A 21,646-nucleotide genomic window follows, 5' to 3' on the forward strand; every position below is an offset into this window, starting at 1 on the left:
GATGCCTGATGGTGCAATGCCACTCACAAAGGGCGCCAACACCAGAGCTGGATCTGTGTGGACATCAGGTGCCTTGGTGAGTGAAAGCAGGAACTAATTGGGACCCTGAGGCTTGTGTGGAGGACACGAGAAAACAGCGAATGAGAGTGTGGTGAGCAAGGATGACTCAGAACAGGAGATGGAGCCAAAAATAGGGACCGTGCCTGTAGGGATGAAGGAAAAGACAAAAATCCAGACCCCAGGAGGGAGGAAAGCTTGGGAGGTGTGCGCGGGCAGCGGAGCCCAGATGGGGGTCCCTGGCACATAGTGTGACAACAAACATGTATGTGGTGTAGGCAGCAGGAGGTGCAACACAATGCATGGCTGGTGCCCCTGCAGCAGCTCAGCAGGGCTCTTCTCATCAATCGGAGTGGACCTGTCAGAACTGAGGAAAAAACTGAGGGCTTCTTCCATAGATGCGTCTCTGATTTACTACTTCATCTCCATTTCGAAAGTCCAGACTAAGAGCACCCCACAATGTCCTGTCTTCCTTATCCACTCCTAGTCCTTACCCAATTCCCTTCCCCAACCCAAGGTGTGATGGGATCCATGCTGAGGGGTGCGTGGCACATGGGAAGATGTGTCGCAAACAGAGCCTCAGGGATACCAGGCGACCTCCCTGAGCAAGTAGCCTTACACAGTGTGGCCTTTCCGTGGTGTGGACCGTGTAGATCCCCAAATCTCGTGGGACCAAGATGGACACGACTGATGAAAATAATTTAAAACAAACGGAGGGACAAACTGAGACCTCAGACACCCAAACATCGGGGTCAGGACCGTTTGAATGCACTCCCACTACTGAATCAGGGTCTAGACCTGAGCAAGAAGTGGAAAGTGTAACTATGAAATTGGACCAGATCAAGATTAAAGCCTTGTCTGGGCCCCAGAGGAGGAAACTTCTCAGGGAACAGAAACAAAAGGAAGCAAAAGAATGGCTTCCCAAACAAAAGTGGAGGGAATTAAAAGGGCACGAGACCAAGACCTCAAGAAAAAACTGTCTCAGGTTGAAAGGGATATGCAGACTCCCACAACGTCGAAGACAGGTAGCAAGAGGATAAGGGAGGAATCTAAGATTCCCTCCTCCCAGGATAAGCGAGTCCAGAAAAAGCCGATGCAAGAAATAGGGAAACAGACCTATAGTACTGCAGTCTTGGTTTTTAGGATGGCAGTTATCCAAGAAGGCTATCCACTGGTAAGCATCACCTCACAGCAGGAGCAGCTCGTGCAGATGGCCCTCTTTGGAGGGGCGGGGTGGGGGCGACACTGGTCCACGACCCAATTTCTGGAGGGTCTGTCTAGATTGCAGAGCCCTCATTTTTGTCTGTGAGGGGGTGCATACCATGGAATATCTAAAGGACAAGATGTCCATGATATCCTCATGGAAGGGTGCGATGCTGCTGTTCAAGACGGCAGCTGAGCTTCTTAAGACCTCAAAGGTATCAATATCGATACCAAAGATCCTTAAGGATGTCTCTCCAAAGACTCTGTTCAAGAAAATAGGGCTCCAGAACCCAAAAGTCTCGACAGATGATTGGAGAGTAATCAACCAGAAGGCTGTAATGGAAGGCAGAACCCTGGTGCTGGAAGTTGGAGAGAAGTAGCTGAAATTGTTTTTAGAGTTCTCACAGGTTGCCGTCAGGGTTATCAAAGGCCTCAAAAGCAATGATGGCAGCAAGATAGAGACTTGAGGTACTGTAGATTAATCTGCAGAACAGTAAAGGGGCCACTGCTGCCCTGAGCTGTCGCCTGGAGAGACAGGAAGTGGACGTGACCCTGACAAGAACCCTACTTATATAAAGAGGGTGTATCGGGCCTCGGTGGCTCTGGAGTTAAGCTGATTTCTGCTAGAAATCTAAGAAACTCCAGAACATGCATTTATGTGAGAAATGGAATTCTTTCATGCCAATGATGGATTTCTGTTTCAGGGACCTGGTGACCATCAGGATGCAGCAACATGAGGAAGGTATCACAAGGGAAATTGTTTTGGCCTCAGCATACCTTCCTTACGAAGGCAGTTCTCCACCTCCTTTGGAAGTGAGAAGACTGACAGAAGCTTGCCATCGGCAAGGTGACCAGCTGTTGGCTGGATGTGATGCCAGTGCCCACAATCTAGTTTGTGGCAGCAATGACACCAACAGTAGAGGTGACTTGCCACCAACAGTAGAGGTGAGTACCTTCTTGAATTCCTCTTGTCTAACAGCTTGGAGGTCCTGAATAGGGGTGAAAAACCTACATTCAGGAACAGCGTAATGGAAGAAGTAACTGACATTACCTTTGTTTCCATGATGATGGGCAGCTACGTCAAACAATGGCATGTGGCATTAGAGCCATACTCATTGGACCACATGTATATTAAATTCAAGGTTGAAATTGGAATCAGACTGACCACGGCCTGTAGGAATCGCAGGAAAATAGACTGGGAGACATATAGGAGGGACCTTGACTTAAGGTTATCAGAAATTAAAACCACGATAAGGAAACCAGTAGAGTTTGAGGAAGTGGCAGAGGCTGTAACCTCTGCCATAGTGACCTCATACCAGGACAACTGCTCAATCACCAAGAAGTGCACAAATAGGAGTGTGCCTTGGTGGAACAACAACTTCGAAACGCAAAGAAGACAGGTACGAAGACTGTTTAACCTTGTGAGAGGTAAAGAACAATGGGAAAAATATCGTGAGGACTTGTGAACTACAACCTTGCCACTAGACAAGCAAAGGAGGCATCCTGGAAGGCATTCTGTGAGGAAGTGTAGGGCATGGCTGATCAAGGCAGACTTCATGAAATCCTTGCTAGAGTACCAACTAATCCAGGAGATACATTAAGGGAGGAGGATTGGGAATATACAACGACAGCACATGAGACTCTGGAATTGCTCCTCACAACTCACTTCCCTCAATATGCTCTGGCAGATAACATAGGCCAGAATGCAATCCCTGAGAGACAATGGTTCTCAGACATTCGAAGAGAGGACTGGGAATCGGCCAAGGAGTGTGTTGACTTCAGTAAAATCGAATGGGCAGTGGGAACATTCCAACCACTTAAGTCACCTGACCCAGATGGTATCAATCCAGCTCTCCTGCAAAAAGCAGGAGAGAACCTTATAAGAGTCCTATGCAGGTTATTCAGGGTTAGCCTAGCAGCAGGAATCATTCCCAATGCCAAGGACATGAGAACAATCAGTCAGTCCTCCTCCACTCTTAAAACATTGGAAAAACTGGTTAATGTACATGTTTGGGAGAGGAGGCTAACTAGGCTCTTCTACATTCAAACCAACATGCATATCAACAATGTAAATCATGTGAGACAGCTCTCCACAAATTCATTGGGAAGGTGGAGAAAGCACTTCACTTTCAGGAAATGGCACTCTGCATCTTCCTGGACATCAGGGGGGGCTTTTAGTAGCACAACCTTCGATTCCATGGTTAGGGCAGCAGAGGTGCATAACCTACGGACCACTATATGTAGGTGGACTAGGGTCATACTTAGTGGAAGGAAGGTAGAGGCCACCAAGATAAATAAAAAGATGGTAATTAACACCACTAGAGGTTGTCCCCATGGAGGAGTTTTGTCCCCTTTATTGTGGAATCTAGTGCGGAACGAACTCACTGATGGAACTAAATTCCAGGCAATGCTTTTGCCAAGTATATGCAGATGACGTTGTCATAGAAACTCTACCTGTGAAGGGGATAGCGAAATATCTAGAGGTAACCTTGGATGAGAAGCTAACATGGACCCCTCACATTAAGAGCATCAACTCCAAGGCGAAAGGTAGAGCTTGTGGCAAAAATTGGGTCCTAAGCCCCAGAGGTATGCACTGGGTATACACCACAGTGGTTAGACCTGGGATCTCCTACAGGACTGTAGTGCGGTGGAAGAAAGTAGGACAGCAGGTTGCAGCTAAAGAGCTTGCTAAGGTGCAGAGACTGGCTTGCTTAGCCATAACAGGTGGAATTAGAAACACACCAACCGCTGGGATGGAAACCATGCTGGACATGTGTCCACTACACCTCTGGGTCAAGATGAAAGCAGCAGCTGGTACAATACAGACTCAAAACTGGTAAAAACTACATCTCATTGGGATATCCAGAATCACACACTAAGATAGTGAGTGAGGTAAATACAGGAATGGTTGGGGAAATGCCAGCTGATTATACACTCCTGGAAATTGAAATAAGAACACCGTGAATTCATTGTCCCAGGAAGGGGAAACTTTATTGACACATTCCTGGGGTCAGATACATCACATGATCACACTGACAGAACCACAGGCACATAGACACAGGCAACAGAGCATGCACAATGTCGGCACTAGTACAGTGTATATCCACCTTTCGCAGCAATGCAGGCTGCTATTCTCCCATGGAGACGATCGTAGAGATGCTGGATGTAGTCCTGTGGAACGGCTTACCATGCCATTTCCACCTGGCGCCTCAGTTGGACCAGCGTTCGTGCTGGACGTGCAGACCGCGTGAGACGACGCTTCATCCAGTCCCAAACATGCTCAATGGGGGACAGATCCGGAGATCTTGCTGGCCAGGGTAGTTGACTTACACCTTCTAGAGCACGTTGGGTGGCACGGGATACATGCGGACGTGCATTGTCCTGTTGGAACAGCAAGTTCCCTTGCCGGTCTAGGAATGGAAGAACGATGGGTTCGATGACGGTTTGGATATACCGTGCACTATTCAGTGTCCCCTCGACGATCACCAGTGGTGTACGGCCAGTGTAGGAGATCGCTCCCCACGCCATGATGCCGGGTGTTGGCCCTGTGTGCCTTGGTCGTATGCAGTCCTGATTGTGGCGCTCACCTGCACGGCGCCAAACACGCATACGACCATCATTGGCACCAAGGCAGAAGCGACTCTCATCGCTGAAGACGACACGTCTCCATTCGTCCCTCCATTCACGCCTGTCGCGACACCACTGGAGGCGGGCTGCACGATGTTGGGGCGTGAGCGGAAGACGGCCTAACGGTGTGCGGGACCGTAGCCCAGCTTCATGGAGACGGTTGCGAATGGTCCTCGCCGATACCCCAGGAGCAACAGTGTCCCTAATTTGCTGGGAAGTGGCGGTGCGGTCCCCTACGGCACTGCGTAGGATCCTACGGTCTTGGCGTGCATCCGTGCGTCGCTGCGGTCCGGTCCCAGGTCGACGGGCACGTGCACCTTCCGCCAACCACTGGCGACAACATCGATGTACTGTGGAGACCTCACGCCCCACGTGTTGAGCAATTCGGCGGTACGTCCACCCGGCCTCCCGCATGCCCACTATACGCCCTCGCTCAAAGTCCGTCAACTGCACATACGGTTCACGTCCACGCTGTCGCTGCATGCTACCAGTGTTAAAGACTGCGATGGAGCTCCGTATGCCACGGCAAACTGGCTGACACTGACGGCGGCGGTGCACAAATGCTGCGCAGCTAGCGCCATTCGACGGCCAACACCGTGGTTCCTGGTGTGTCCGCTGTGCCGTGCGTGTGATCATTGCTTGTACAGCCCTCTCGCAGTGTCCGGAGCAAGTATGGTGGGTCTGACACACCGGTGTCAATGTGTTCTTTTTTCCATTTCCAGGAGTGTATAACAACTCCCAACTGCTTCAACAAGCCTTACAATATGATAATTGGAAACAGGGAGCAGTGGGAAAAAACAGTTCAACACGGTGCAGGGAACACTATCAGGTTCACTGGTGGCTCGAAATCAGACTAAGGTACTGGGGTCGGGGTGTACGAGGTTCAGCCAAGACTGGAGGGCACCATCTCTCTAAGAAAACTGGCCTCTGTATTCCAAGCCGAAATCACTGCAGTCAGGGTGTGTGTGTGTGTGTGTGTGTGTGTGTGTGTGTAGGAGAATGTGTGTAGGTGCTACAAGGACTGAAGCATCTACAGCTACTCAGACAGCCAGGCAGCCCTGAAATCATTGGCAGCTCTTGCAACAAGATGTAAGATAGTTGCAGAATGTCACAGGGTTTGGTGGAGCTAGGGGGAAGCAATAGGGTAAACTTAGTGTGGGTCCCTGGCCACTCAGGCATTGGTGGTAATGAACAAGCTGACAGATTGGTCAGGATGGGGGCAAAGAATCAATTCATTGGACCGGAACCTGTCCTGAAAATCACCAAGGCTATGATCAAACTAGAACTATGGAACTGGCTCAGAAGACAGCACATATAATACTAGACCAAGGTCTATAAATAAAAACGTGGTAAGGTAATGATGCCAAAGCCGTGTTTTAAAAAAAGCTCTGTAATCCTGGGCTTGAAAAAGAAAGAGATTAAACTCATGGTTGGACTGATGACCAGCCATGGGAATTTCAAAAAACACCTGAAAACAATGGGTATAACCGAAGAAAATCCTAAATGCAGGATCTGTGATGAGAGTAAAGAAACTGCATCAGAAGTGGAAATGGAGAGATATAAAAAGACTGGGTGTGATGGTGGAATGATGGCTATGTGGTGCTGGGATGGGAACAGGGAAAGGGCTGTATGGGTGAGGATAGTGACTAATGAAAGTTGTGGCCAGTAGGGTTGTGGGAACGTAAGATATATTGCAGGGAAAGTTCCCACCCGCGCAGTTCAGAAAAGCTGGTGTTGGTGGGAAGGATCCATACAGCACAGGCTGTGAAGCAGTGACTGAAATGATGGATACCATGTTTGGCAGCATGTTCAGTAACAGGGTGGTCCACTTGTTTCTTGGCCACAGTTTGTCAGTGGCCATTCATGTGGACAGACAGCCTGTTGGTTGTCATGCTACACAGAATGCAGCACAGTGGTTGCAGCTTAGCTTGTGTATCACATAACTGGTTTCACATGTAGCCCTGCCTTTGATGGGATAGGTGATGTTAGTGACCGGACTGGGGTAAGTGGTTGTGGGAGGATGTGTGGAACAGGTCTTGCATCTAGGTCTGTTACAGGGATATGAGCCATGAGGTAAGAATGGATGAGTATATTGTGTAGGTTCGGTGGACAGTGGAATACCACTGTGGGAGGGGTGGGAAGAATAGTGGGCAGGACATTTCTTATTTCAAGGCATTCAGTTGTTCCAGTCCTGAGTGGTACTGAGTTACGAGGGGAATGCTCGTCTGTAGCCAGGTGGTGTGACTTTCGGAGGTGGTGGTAGATTGGAAAGATTAGGCATGGGAGATCTGACCACCTCTCCACAGTTCCTGTCCCTTTACCATGCAGTGCCCTGCTTGTCACTATTGATGTCACCTCTCTTTGCACAAACATTCCTAAGGCCCATGGCCGTACTGCTATTGAACACTACCTTTCCCAACACCTGGCAGATTCCAGAGCAACAACCTCCTTCCTAGTTACCATGACCCACTATACCCTCACCCACAATTACTTCTCCTTTGAAGGCATTACCTACAAACAAATCTGGGGTATGACTATGGGAACCCGCATGGCACCATTCTATGACCACCAATTCATGGGCCATCTAGAGGAATCCTTCCTAAAAACCCAGAATCCTAAACACCTCAGCTGGTTCAGATTCACTGATGATATCTTCACTATCTGGATTGAGGGTGAGAACACCCTACTCACATTTCTCTAGAGCCTTAACAACTTCTCCTCCATTTGCTTCAGTTGGTCCTACTCAATCCAACAAGCCACCTCCCTAGATGTTGACCTCCACCTCAAAGATGGCTACATCAGTACCTCCATCCATAACAAACCTACTAACCACCAGCAGTACCTCCACTTCGGCAGGTGCCACCCGTTCCATAACAAGACGTCCCTTCCGTACAGTCTAGCCATCCGTGGTCGTCCTATCTGCAGTGGCGAGCAGTCCCTCTCATAATATACCAAGAGTCTCAGCGAAGCCTTCACTAACTGTAATTATCCTCCCAGTCTTGTACAAAAACAAATCCCCCATGGCTTATCTTTAAAGTCTCCCACCATCTTCCAAAGTCCCACCATCCAGCCACAGAGGAGAATTTCCCTTGTAACTCATTACCACCCAGGACTGGAGCAACTGAATTACATTCTCCACCAGGATTTCGATTACCTCTCATCATGCCCTGAAATGAGAATTGTCCTGCCCACTATTCTTCCCATCCCTCCCACAGTGGTATTCCTCCGTCCACCAAGCCCACACAACATACTCGTCCATCCTCACACAACACTGCTCACAATCCCTGACATCATGGCTCATACCCCCGTAATAGACCTAGATGCGAGACCTGTTCCGTACATCCTCCCACAACCACCTACTCCAGTCCAGTCACTAACATCACCTTTCCCGTCACAGGCAGGGCTACATGTGAAACCAGTCATGTGATCTACAAGCTAAGCTGCAACCATTGTGCTGCATTCCATGTAGGCATGACAACCAACAAGCTGGCTGTCTGCATGAATGGCCATCCACAAACTGTAGCCAAGAAACAAGTGGACCACCCTGTTGCTGAGCACACTGCCCAACACAACCTTCTTTATTTCAATGACTGCTTCACAGCCTGTGCCGGGATCCTTCCCACCAACATCAGCTTTTCTTATTTGCGCAGGTGGGAACTTTCCCTGTGATACATCCTACATTCCCACAACCCTCCTCTGGGCCTCAACCTTTGTTAGTTACTGTCCTCACCAATCCAGCCCCTTCCCTGTTCCCATCTCAGCACTGCACTGCACTGCACAGCCATCTTTCCACCATCACACCCAGTCTTTTTATTTATCTCCTTTTCCGCTAGCCCCCCCCCCCCCCCCAAATCTCTCCCCTGCCCACTGTCTAACCTGCTGCACTCCACTGTCTGCTACCCCCACCATACATCTCTTCCCCTCCACGCCCCAGTTTCCTCCACGCCCCAGTTTCCTCCCTTACCCTCACCCAGTTGCCAATCCCCTCCTGCATTGGTGCTGCTGCTCGCAGTGTGGTTGCTGTTGCCTGAGACTGCAGCTGTGTGTGTGAATTGGTGTCTGTCTGTCTATTATTCACGAAGGCTTTACTTACGAGAGTCTTTTTCTTGTGCCTATGTGCGACTCAGCATCTCCGCTATATAGTGAGTAGCAACTTTCCTTTTCATAATAAAGTTCTTCCTTTAGTTGGTTATGAAATGCAAGTGACAATGACCTGGCTCTGAAGGAATGAGTCTGTGCTGTGGGTTTAAGAAGAATGTGCACTGTAAAATCTCTGGCCTTGCCTGCCTATGCATAAAAATGTCTGAAAATTCTCTGCAAAGTCCATCTAATTACTTATATGGCACAAAACTGGAAATAGGGTTAGCCAAATTTGCGATCATGAACCCAAACACCTTAAAAGTATAGAAGCCAAACAAATTTTCTGTAAAAGCTCTGTCCATCACACGGAAAGTCAGTGTGTGGACCATCACCCTGTATGCTATCTTCACCATAAACCGTCCAAGATTAGGGATTTGCTGTCTGTTATAACTGATACATGAGGTAGCAAACGACGACAGGGAGCCAACACACAGATAAATATTAGAATTAATAAGCATAGCTGCCATGCCTGTATCCACTTGTAACTGTAGTGGTGTCCCGTTAATATACACAATGATGAACAGCTCATTAGAAACAGTTGCAAGCCTGTTACATGCATGGCTAATCACACCAATGTACATAAATCGAGAAGCTTGGCATACTGCCACAATTGGTCCTTTCTTCCTACAATGGTGGTAATAAGACCAATGCTTACATCAGGCCAACTGGTCATATTACACAAAACAAGTGCAGCAAGAAGGCAGGGGCTGATGGGAACCAATCTACCTGAGACATGTTTAAGTGGAGCATATGGCTGGGTGTGCTGCACTGTCGCAATGTCCACTTCCGAAGTTCTGCTGGAACGTAAGTGCATATCATTGCCTAAGCTGACAGCGGCCACATCCACCCAGGAATCCAACTGACGGCCCACCAACGGCTGAGGCCTTGCTAATGGACCAGTCAACACTCTGTCCAACATGCCCGTGCACTCCTGCTGTTGCAATTCAAGAGGTTTCTTGCTTTCCAGCTCTTGCCGTAGTAAGCTTTTAAGCACTATCTCCACGGACGGGCCTGATGACATCGTCAATTAGTGAAAAAAAACCATGTGAATGTTCAACTGGGCTCATCGCTGCTTGTGTAGTAACAACACACACGAATAAGTACGCACTTATAGAATAAACCATTTTCACGAGAAAACAGTTTTGAAGTCCCACACACATTAAAAAAAATAATGCCAGCCCACATACAATACAGCGCGCAGGGTCCTGAAAGCACAGTAAAGTTAACACAAGAATACACAATATCAGAATGATGCTGAGTGCACTCCATTCCAAGATTACATCAAATAGATTGCTTGTCAGTCTCTCAAGGTGGCTCTATCCATCAGCTGTGCATGCCAACCCTGAAGCAGTGCTAATTTCAATATTTGATTGTGCTGCTACCTGGTGGCCAGGACTGCACTGCCATGGGCAAGTTGAACCATGATGGTTTGTTCCAGTGATTCGCATCAAGTTATGGTAGCAGCCGTAGAGGTCCCATTATGATACGAGATGTAGCAAAGGGTTATTACAGATACTATGGAAAGATTTTGATCCTCATCGAAACCTCTCTCTGTTCTGCTTCAATTGATGTTGAATATAAAACTTTCCTCAGTTTCTGATTCCACTGGATTCTAATGAACATTTGTTCTGAAAGAGCTCCATGAAAAGCAATATCTCAGTATTAATACAGGGTGGGGCAATTGAAAGTGTCCCAGAGAACAGAGTTTCAGGGTACAAAGAAACACAGCAGAGGAAAGGAAATACAGTACTAATCTGACTACAGCGGATGTTGAAAGTGCCGACCATTTATCTCTTGTCACATTTGGGCACTGGCCAGCAAGCTCCTGAAGGGGGAAATGTTTTGCTGCAGTTCCTGAATACTATGATGGTTGTTGTGATACACATTAGACTTGAGGGCTCCCCACAAAAAGTAATTGCACTCTGATAGATCGGGTGACCTATGTGGCCTATTAGGGTCATGACCAGACTGACCTCAGCTAACAACTCTGTCAGGCATGAAGATTGTGTAACTGTGCTCCAAGGTTCGACAGTTGTATGGGCAGTTGCTCCATCCTGTTGGAAGTAACTGCACATCGTTTCCTCCTCCGTTAATGCTGCCACAAATGGTTTCAAAAAGTTGACAATGTAACATGCTGAAGTCAGAGTCTGATGAAAGAAGATCAGACCAATAATGCGGTGTGCAGACACAGCACACCAAACCCAAACCTTATGATCACGCAATGGTGTTTTTGGAAGTTATGCGGATTCTCCACTGCCCAGAACCTGTGATTCTGTGAGTTGACATAACAACTCCAGTGAAACCAGGCTTCATCAGACATAAAGAACAGATCCATCTCCAAGCCATTCATTGTTATCTCAGTCAATAGACATTCACAAAACTGAAGGTTCTAAGTAACATCTGCTGGTTTTAGCACATGAACAACAGATGCTCAGTAGGGATGCATGTGCACGTCCAGGTTGAGTATTTGTCCACATGATCAACATGATATGCAGGTCTCTGGCGACAGGCGTTGAGTTGATTTGGTAGGGCTCTGAAGCAGCATGCGGTGAATCACAGCCACATTTTTTGGTTGGGGGCATGTTTCAGAATGTTTCTTTGACTTGTTCCAAACATATCCTGTCCGATGCCATTTTTGGAATAAGCACTGTATGGTGCTCTTTTCTGGCACATTGACAACATTAAATTCTCATCAAACAACTGACCACACTGTTTCCATGACTGTCGTCACATAACTTTCCACAATGAACACCTGCTGGCCCACTATGAGTACCATCACCTCCTTTGCACTGCTCCACTCACACTGACACAGCCTCTGAACCAGTGCGGGTCACGTGATGGGCGTATACGTGATGTGCACGTCACGGGGTGTTGTTATATGTGTACAATCGTGTCCAGTTGTATCCACTTGTCTGGGTCACTTTTATTTGCCCCATCCTGTATATTCTTTAAGGAGCAAAGATAACAATCCACTGAATCATAGAAGTGCTGATTTCTCAAAGGCACACAAACAAGTCTGAGAATTTGACTAGCTTTTGAACAAATCCTTTTTGGAATCTACAGTGCACACGCTTGCACATCCCACCGCTCTCCCCTCCCACACACTCCTGTATGAGATTCCTTAAACTGTCAAGTGGTTTAGTAATTTCTTGAGTGGTTATGGTCCACAGGCTATGTGTCTGTATAAAATTGAAAGTCAGCTGAATAATACTGTGTCTGAGCCAGTGTAAGCACTTAGGGGCATACATTGTGGAGCTGTACACTCCATGAAGCTGCAGCAGGTCATGAGCAGCTAGCATTAAGGACATTAGATCCGCAAGTAGTACAGAGGAATGAGATGACCTAGTCCATCTTTGACATGATCTAGTCCATCTTTGACAATACTATAGCTGCAGTTTCAAGAAAGGCAACAGAAGACTTAATGAGACATTCTACTATATGACATCGAGCTGCAATCCCTAACAGTCAACACTTCACTTCATACAGATAGACAGCCGAGTTCAGGAACCACTGAAAAAAATGATCTTCAAATCTGTCCCTCATTAGCGTCAGCGACTACAGAAATGTGGATTATGAATGGAAAGGTGGGTCATAGAATCAATTGCTGATGTGCCATCCTCAATCCAGGGAATTCAACGTATAATTGCTCTTGACCAGGGAAGTTTTGGGGTAGATCCAGTAGTGGAAGCAACTGACAATATTTTAAACATGTTAGTTCCACAATGAAATGATGAACCTAACGAACAGCATGACAAGTGTAGCAAGAGTAGTCATATAAACAACAGTACTAGTTATTGCACAAATGGCTAAACTGTCAATACCAGTTTTGTATAAGTGGAATAGTAGTTTTTTTTCCTTTCCTTTCATGCTGTTAATATGTAATAAGTATTAATAATTATTACATAAATTTGTGATTATATGCAAATAGATGGGCTGTATAGCCTATTAAGAAAATAGGCTGTAATTGTGAAGAAGAAACAAATTTTAAAAAATGAAGACACAACTGTTGATTCTTTATGAATCTAATATGAGAGCATTCATACAATGTCAAAAATTTTCATAGGAAATATTACTAGAAATTTATCACTTTAAAGGAGATACTTCCTGGTATATTAAAACTACATGCCATATCAGTTTCAAATCAAACCCTTCCCCATTTGCTGCCTCAGCTATCTCATGATCTGTCCCACAAGTGCATAATTTGTCCAGGTATCACTTCTGAGAGAAATGGTTTCTTGGAGACAGACTGTGGCCAATGCACCAGAACCAGCTTTTCAGCTCATGGTAGAGTGTATGCAGATATTCAACTATGAAAGAGGAACTGCATGTCCAATTGGGATCCAAATCCAGACCCTTACCTGTCTTGAACAATGCTCTTACCATATGAATTATGCCACTTGCCAAACAGTATGGCACAGCTAGTGGTAGGCTAAAGTTTTGGGCCATGTCATGTAAAATGTGTGAATAGCTCGGTTTGATAATAGCTCTATTTATTCATGGGTCTCGACCCAAATGCTGACCTTGTTCTCATCTTTAGTCTCCAAAAGACTTTCGTACCAGTGTACATTCCTCTACACAGTGGAAGATTACTTCAGGATTTGGAAAGTTATTTTCAAATTTTTAATCAAGTTTTTTCCCCCTAAGATCTGCCTCAGATCATATTAGCTTTACAACAAATGCACCATAGTTTTTGAAATGACAAAGACCCTGAACATGTAAAATTTCCTTTTTGAAAATAATAATAATAATAATAATAATTTAATAATAATAATAATAATAAAATTCCCGTGGAGGCCCGGGAAAAGAATAGGCCTCCGGTATGTTCTGCCAGTCGTAAAAGGCGACGAAAAGAACAAACCACTAATAGGGCTAACCCCCCTTTTAGTGTGATTAGTTGGTTCAGGACAGAACTAAAGAAGCCTCGGACAAGTGCCGTCGTGGTCGGGGACGACGCTTGAACCCTATGCCCGCCCACAATGGTAACGACACTGCTAGCCAAGTGGAAAATGATTTAAATCCAAATAGAGGTGTTTTGCAGGGTATGCTTCCTGCAACCACCCTAGAAGGAAAACAAAGACAGAGGATGAGATGGTCAGATGAAGTTAATCGACACCTCATGTTCTGTTATTACCAAGCAACAAACCTAGGAACCAACACAACTGGATACAGATCACAAGTATACGCAACATTTATTACCAGATACCCAGAATTAAAATTTTTAACAGAACAACGACTAGCTGATCAGATCCGTGTAATAATCAAAAATAACAGGATACCCCAGTCAAAATTAGAAAACATCAAACAACAAGTACAACAAATACTGGAAAAAAATAATGTGCAATCAGAAGAAGAAAATACAGTAATGGACTCAAACATCCCAGGGCAAACAAACAAAGAACAACATGCATCAATTAAACAATCAGAAGAAAACGAAATCTTAAGACGCCCACCAGAACAAGCACAAATAGAACACGAAGTGACACACATGTTAGATATAGAAGAAAAATTTCAGCTGACATATATAGAATACAAAGACACAAATACAGACATTAGACCATTCTTGCATAGACCGCCAAATAACCCACAAGTCGAAACAACAATAAAAACTGTCAACACAATCATACACAACAAAATAAATGAAAACACAACAATGGAAGAGTTACAACTGCTGGTTTATATATAGGAGCACTCACTACACTAAATATACACACTAGGCAGAGGTCAGAACCAACCAACACACAGAAGAAACCCACAAAACCAGCATGGCAACACAGGCTACAGATCAGAATAGAAAAACTGAGAAAAGACATCGGACAGCTAACACAATTTATAAGAAATGAAATGTCAGGGGAAAAAAAAAAAAAAAAAAAAAAAAAAAAAAAAAAAAAAAAAAAAAAAAAAAACGAAAAAGGTTAGGTAAAATCTCACAACAAGAAGTGATAGAGCAATTAGATGAAAAGAAGCAGAAATTACAAGCATTGGCCAAATGACTTAGAAGATACAAAAAAAGTGAAAATAGAAGGAAACAAAACCAAACATTCAACACAAACCGAAAGAAATTTTACCAGACAATAGATAACACACACATTAAAATAGACAATCCACCAAACATAACAAATGGAACACTTCTGGAGCAACGTATGGTCAAACCCGGTACAACATAACAGGCATGCACGGTGGATACAAGCAGAAACAGACACATACAAGTTGATACCACAAATGCCTGAAGTGATAATTTTGCAACATGAAGTCACCCAAGCAATTAATTCTACTCACAATTGGAAAGCCCCTGGAAAAGATAAAATAGCAAATTTCTGGCTAAAGAAGTTCACCTCAACACATTCACATCTAACTAAATTATTTAACAGTTACATTGCAGACCCATACACATTCCCTGATACACTTACACAAGGAATAACTTATCTGAAACCTAAAGATCAAGCAGACACAGCAAACCCAGCTAAATATCGCCCCATAACATGCCTACCAACAATATACAAAATTTTAACTTCAGTCATTACACAGAAATTAATGACACATACAACACAGAACAAAATTATAAATGAAGAACAAAAAGGCTGTTGCAAAGGAGCACGAACGAGGATGTAAACAGCAACTGATAATAGATGCAGAGGTGACATATCAAGCTAAAACTAAACAAAGGTCGCTACACTATGCATACATTGATTACTAAAAAGCTTTTGATAGTGTACCCCACTCATGGTTACTACAAATATTGGAAATATACAAAGTAGATCCTAAACTGATACAGTTCCTAAACATAGTAATGAAAAATTGGAAAACCACACTTAATATCCAAACAAATTCAAATAATATCACATCACAGCCAATACAGATTAAGCGTGGAATATACCAAGGAGACTCATTAAGTCCTTTCTGGTTCTGCCTTGCTCTGAACCCACTATCCAACATGCTAAATAATACAAATTATGGATACAATATTACTGGAACATACCCACACAAAATCACACATTTGCTATACATGGATGATCTAAAACTACTGGCAGCAACAAATCAACAACTCAACCAATTACTAAAGATAACAGAAGTATTCAGTGATGATATAAATATGGCTTTTGGAACAGACAAATGTAAGAAAAATAGCATAGTCAAGGGAAAACACACTAAACAAGAAGATTACACATTGGATAACCACAGCGACTACATAGAAGCGATGGAAAAAACAGATGCCTATAAATATCTAGGATACAGACAAAAAATAAGAATAGATAATACAAATATTAAAGAAGAACTAAAAGAAAAATATAGACAAAGACCAACAAAAATACTGAAAACAGAATTGACAGCAAGAAACAAGACAAAAGCTATAAATACTTATGCTATACCAATATTGACCTACTCATTTGGAGTAGTGAAATGGAGTAACACAGACCTAGAAGCACTCAATACACTTACACGATCACAATGCCACAAATATAGAATACATCACATACATTCAGCAACAGAAAGATTCACATTAAGCAGAAAGGAAGGAGGAAGGGGATTTATCGATATAAAAAACCTACATTATGGACAGGTAGACAATTTAAGAAAATTCTTTCTAGAACGAGCAGAAACTACAAAATACACAAAGCAATCACTCATATAAATACATCGGCTACACCACTACAATTTCATAACCACCTCTACAACCCTTTAGGTCACATAACATCAACAGATACGAAGAAAGTAAATTGGAGAAAGAAAACACTACATGGCAAGCACCCGTATCATCTAACACAGCCACACATCGATCAAATTGCATCCAACACATGGCTAAGAAAAGGCAATATATACAGTGAGACGGAAGGATTCATGATTGCAATACAGGATCAAACAATAAACACCAGATATTACAGCAAGCATATTATTAAAGATCCAAATACCACAACAGATAAATGCAGACTTTGCAAACAACAAATAGAAACAGTAGATCACATCACAAGCGGATGTACAATACTAGCAAATACAGAATACCTCAGAAGACATGACAATGTAGCAAAAATAATACATCAACAGCTTGCCTTACAACATAAACTTATAAAACAACATGTGCCCACATACAAGTATGCACCACAAAATGTACTGGAGAATGATGAATACAAATTATACTGGAACAGAACCATTATAACAGATAAAACAACACCACATAACAAACCTGACATCATACTCACCAATAAAAAGAAGAAATTAACACAACTAATCGAAATATCCATACCCAATACAACAAATATACAAAAGAAAACAGGAGAAAAAATTGAAAAATACATCCAACTGGCTGAGGAAGTCAAGGACATGTGGCATCAGGTTAAAGTTGACATTATACCAATTGTACTATCAACTACAGGAGTCATACCACACAATATCCACCAGTACATCAACGCAATACAGCTACATCTGAACTTATATATACAACTACAGAAATCCGTAATTATTGATACTTGTTCAGTTACCAGAAAGTTCCTAAATGCAATGTAACATATACCGTACAGTTAAAAGGAAGTCGCGCTTGATCAAGATCCGCGTCACTTTCCATTTTTAACCAGACATAACGTCTGAGACAGGAAAGAGAAAATAATAATAATAATAATAATAATAATAATAATAATAATAATAATATGCTTGCTAAAAGTATTTCTTCCCTTTTTATCCTTATCATACACATCACCACAAAAAAAAAGTGTTCACAAAAGTGATCATTCCCCGACTAAACTAGCGAAATGAAACAGATATTTATGTCTATGGTTTCTTCAGCACTAAAATCATTGAAATATCTTTAGCAAATCTCCCCTCAAAAAAGGACTGGTAATTACTTCCTCATTCCACAATCAATGCTCTTTGATACCGAAGCAGCAACATAGAAAGTCTGTATAAAGTGCTGACAAGCAGAGCAATGCAGCATACAAGTAAAATGCTCAACCAGTTGACGAGTGGTAAATAAGTGGAAACACAATGAAAACCACACTGTGGTCACCCACTTCTGATTCCTTGGTGAATTCCTTGACATTCAAGATGACTGCTCAATTCAGCCTATTACCATTTCCTTCTCGCATAAATTTCAAAATTTCATCTCATTCTTAACGAAAGGAGGAAACTAAGATGATGACATTGAAGAAGAAATAAAGGTAGTTCATCTGTTTCAATCTTATGACTTATGCAATTTGAATCTGAAACCATAAAGCCTGTTCTGTCTTAGTTAATTTGGTTGCATTAATTTTTTCCAATGATGGAATTAACTATTCTAAATAAGACAACAGAAGCATAGTGCTGTAATCAAAGTAAACTGGACAATGTATCCTCGTCACTGGAAAGAGAAACTGGTAACAAAGAATATATCCTATATGCACCACTCAAAACAATTAGAAGGACAAGAATTTTATCAAGGGTGCCTTGTACGTAGCCTGTGATTAAGATATATACTGTTGCTTTTAGTCTCAATGCGCGTTTTAATTATGAGAACAATCCTCCACAATTCATTTGAAAGTTATGGCTTAGTGGCAATATTCAAAGTATCATGCTATAAGAGTGAAATGGATGAGTAATGTCTTTCACTCTACCATCTAGTTAGTGTAAGTAACAAGAGCATCTCTACACTCTTTCTGTACGTTTCATCAGACACTGCGACACATCTGACTGATGCAGAATGTGTTCAGGCAGTGTAACTACTGCAGGAAGGTTGGACTATTCACACAGTGTCTACAGAGTTTAATGTGGCTTCATTGTTCTTGGGAGGATTTGGTAACAATTTTGTCAAACTAGTACATACACAAATAAGCCAGGGCAAGGGAGACAATGCAAAACATCCACCACAGATGATTGACATGTGGTTTATTGTTCTCTTCACTGGCGCACTGCGACAGCCAGGAACCTACAAAATGATCTAAGAGCAGCAACTGGTTGCAGTGTCAGTGATCAAACAATATGAAACGGACTCCAGGAGGCGCGTTTAAGGCCAAGACGAACTCCTCACATCCCTCGATTAACTGCTTTGGCAAATGAGGGATCGATTCTGATCTGCTGAGGAACATAGAAACAGGCAGATGCGTCACCTGTGCAATGTACTGTTTACAAATGAGTCTAACATGAGACGACAGTAGTACACATGTATATCGCCATCTTGTTGAATGTTATAATGAAGCACTAGTTCAGGAAATGGACATCTGGCTGCAGCTTAGTCATGGTGTGGGGTGGCATCACAATTGATGGCCCATAGAACCTTCAGATACTTAGAGGTCAACTTAATGCTCAGAGGTACATCAATGAGATTGTACCGGATCATGTTATGCCCATCACAGTTGTAATGGCTTTAGACGGGCCTGCTCTGAGTTCCGACCTCAGTCCTCTTGGGCATCTATGGTGTATACTGGACAGACAACTTTGGGCCCCTCCTGTAATACCTCAGACTCAACTTGCAGATGTCCTTATTGAGGCGTGGAAAAAAAAAATCTACAGGAAAATGTTTACAGACTAGTCAGGAACACGCATCAAAGATGTGAGGCAGTAAAACAGGCAAATGGAGAGCCTACCAAACACTGAAATGTTTCTTTTTGTGCCTTATGTCAAGTAGTTTCCACTTTCGTTTACAAACATTATGTTGTCTGGCCATAGCAATAGCATGTTCATTTATGTTAATCAGAGGTTTCATTTTCCACAGCAAAATTCTGCTTCACTCCAAATATTTCCACAAAAATAATGCAGGTGCTTAAAATGTTGTTCCTCTAATTTTTGAGCACTATATAATTTTACGTATGTAATGAAGAATGTCCTACCGTTGGAACAACCTGAGTGGGTGCTGTAGTTATAAGCAGTGTTGCCGGAGATGACTGCTGCTGTACAGGCAGGGCCGGCAATATGCTTGAAGCTTGTTTTGTTGGCACCTGGGCCGCTAGCGTTGGCCTTTCTGGTGTTGCCGTAAAGTTGAAGACTGTATTTGCAGAAGGAGCTGAAACAAGGAATAAGAATCTTTACAGGTAACTAGTGTAGTAGAAGAGAAAAGTTACAGACATAGAATAGAAAAGACTTAACATAGACAGAGTATACAAAACAGAAGGACAAGTATCAAGATACATTTTACGCAAAAAGTTTGAATGTCATGAATCATAATTGACAACCTTTTCTTATAGAAGTGCAACATGTGAGCACAATAATCAACTGTACGTCACGTACCAAGTACTGTAGTGTCACTACTATTTTACGAGCAAATCAGTGGGAATATAGTGGTAAAGCACTGCAGCAGGTGCAGGCAGCTGGCAAGTGAGAGATGCTTTTCCAATAACCGTAACAGGGCTGTTTAATTCTTTGTGGGACAGGCTCGATTCTGCGAAACCTGCCAGCACAGTGGAAAGAGATGGCTTTTGCAGTACAGGCAAGGGGATTTCTCTGCCAACATGCTTCAGCAATGTTGTCAAGAATGTGACTATACTCTGTTCTTCATAAGAATAAACTTGATGTAAACATTAAGCCATGTATTCTTCCATTTGCTTAAATCTCATTGGATTATGTTTCACATGGAGAGAAAACCAAGTTGCAACCAGTACAGTTATGTACACTGATAAGGATATGTTTTATGCCGTGTTACACACACAAAGACTGAGCGATAATGCAGGACAACAGCTTTACCGGCACATTGAACTTGGACAGCAATGGCCAGCCAGATGGGCCAACTAACCTGCAGTGATGTGAGCAGTTGCAGGTTCAGATGTAGAAAGAGACGAGCAAAGAAACTATATAGCTTTGAATGTCATCTAACTTTCAAAGAGAATGAAATAATATTCGGCAGAACTCCAGCACTACTGCATGCTTCTTAGGTGACCAGATGGAAATCATAAAATGCTCTTGTTCTTGCCTAACACAGTATTATAAATACAAAGTAGTGAGATGAAAATTCCTAAGTTAAACACAGGGTAATTTTTCTGAGAGAGCTATGTGTGAAGCAAAAGCATACTGCAGGGATTTCACTGCACTGTTGAATACTGAAACCACTGAAGATATTAATTACACTATCATCTAATAATCTCTTGTCTCCTTCCTTATCTGAAACCGAGAAATACATTTCAGTTCTGGAACTTTCTTCTGCTATGTTGATAATGAGTCAACCTACAACAGAATCCATGAAGCCACCCATGTGCCGCATTTTCTCCTCTTCTTTTATGACGTGCCATTCTATATCCCACCAGCGTTCGGCACTGACATGTGAAAAAGCTGTGCGCGTTAGTTTCAGTACATCTGGCAGCTTGGCAATCTTGTTATTGCTTGGGCCAAATCCCTTAACTTGGCTCCAGATCAGTTCTGGTGGATTCATATTGTAATGGTACAGTGGCAAATGCAAAAATGCAGCATTTGTACGTGCCGGATGCTGTGAAAATGATTATTTTTCATGCTTCTATGATGCTTCTGGTTCATGTGAGACTACAACTGTGGTATAAAACAATGGGCACAGTCCAAATAAAAAGTATTTGGATTTTCATTTTTGCCCTAAAAATTTAAACTGTTATGTTTTCTTAATTTAGGCAACATTTATTAACAATCTTTCATAAAATATCGATAAGTAAGAATTTGTATTTCAAATTAAAACAGGAATTTCACTTACAATATGTAA

The 21,646-nt window shown here is 43.1% G+C and overlaps 1 protein-coding gene across 2 annotated transcripts in view; it reads right to left on the minus strand.

Annotated features, from left to right (window-relative positions):
- LOC126251169 (MLX-interacting protein) overlaps window positions 1-21,646 on the minus strand; it is a 420,910-nt gene that overhangs the window by 74,985 nt on the left and 324,279 nt on the right. For both annotated transcript variants that reach the window (XM_049951617.1, XM_049951618.1), the window contains exon 10: window positions 19,818-19,990. In XM_049951617.1, coding sequence (XP_049807574.1) covers window positions 19,818-19,990 — 173 coding nt within the window. The remainder of the gene's footprint in view (window positions 1-19,817; window positions 19,991-21,646) is intronic.

The sequence above is a fragment of the Schistocerca nitens genome, chromosome 1 (assembly GCF_023898315.1).
Source record: "Schistocerca nitens isolate TAMUIC-IGC-003100 chromosome 1, iqSchNite1.1, whole genome shotgun sequence".
Taxonomy (NCBI): domain Eukaryota; kingdom Metazoa; phylum Arthropoda; class Insecta; order Orthoptera; family Acrididae; genus Schistocerca; species Schistocerca nitens.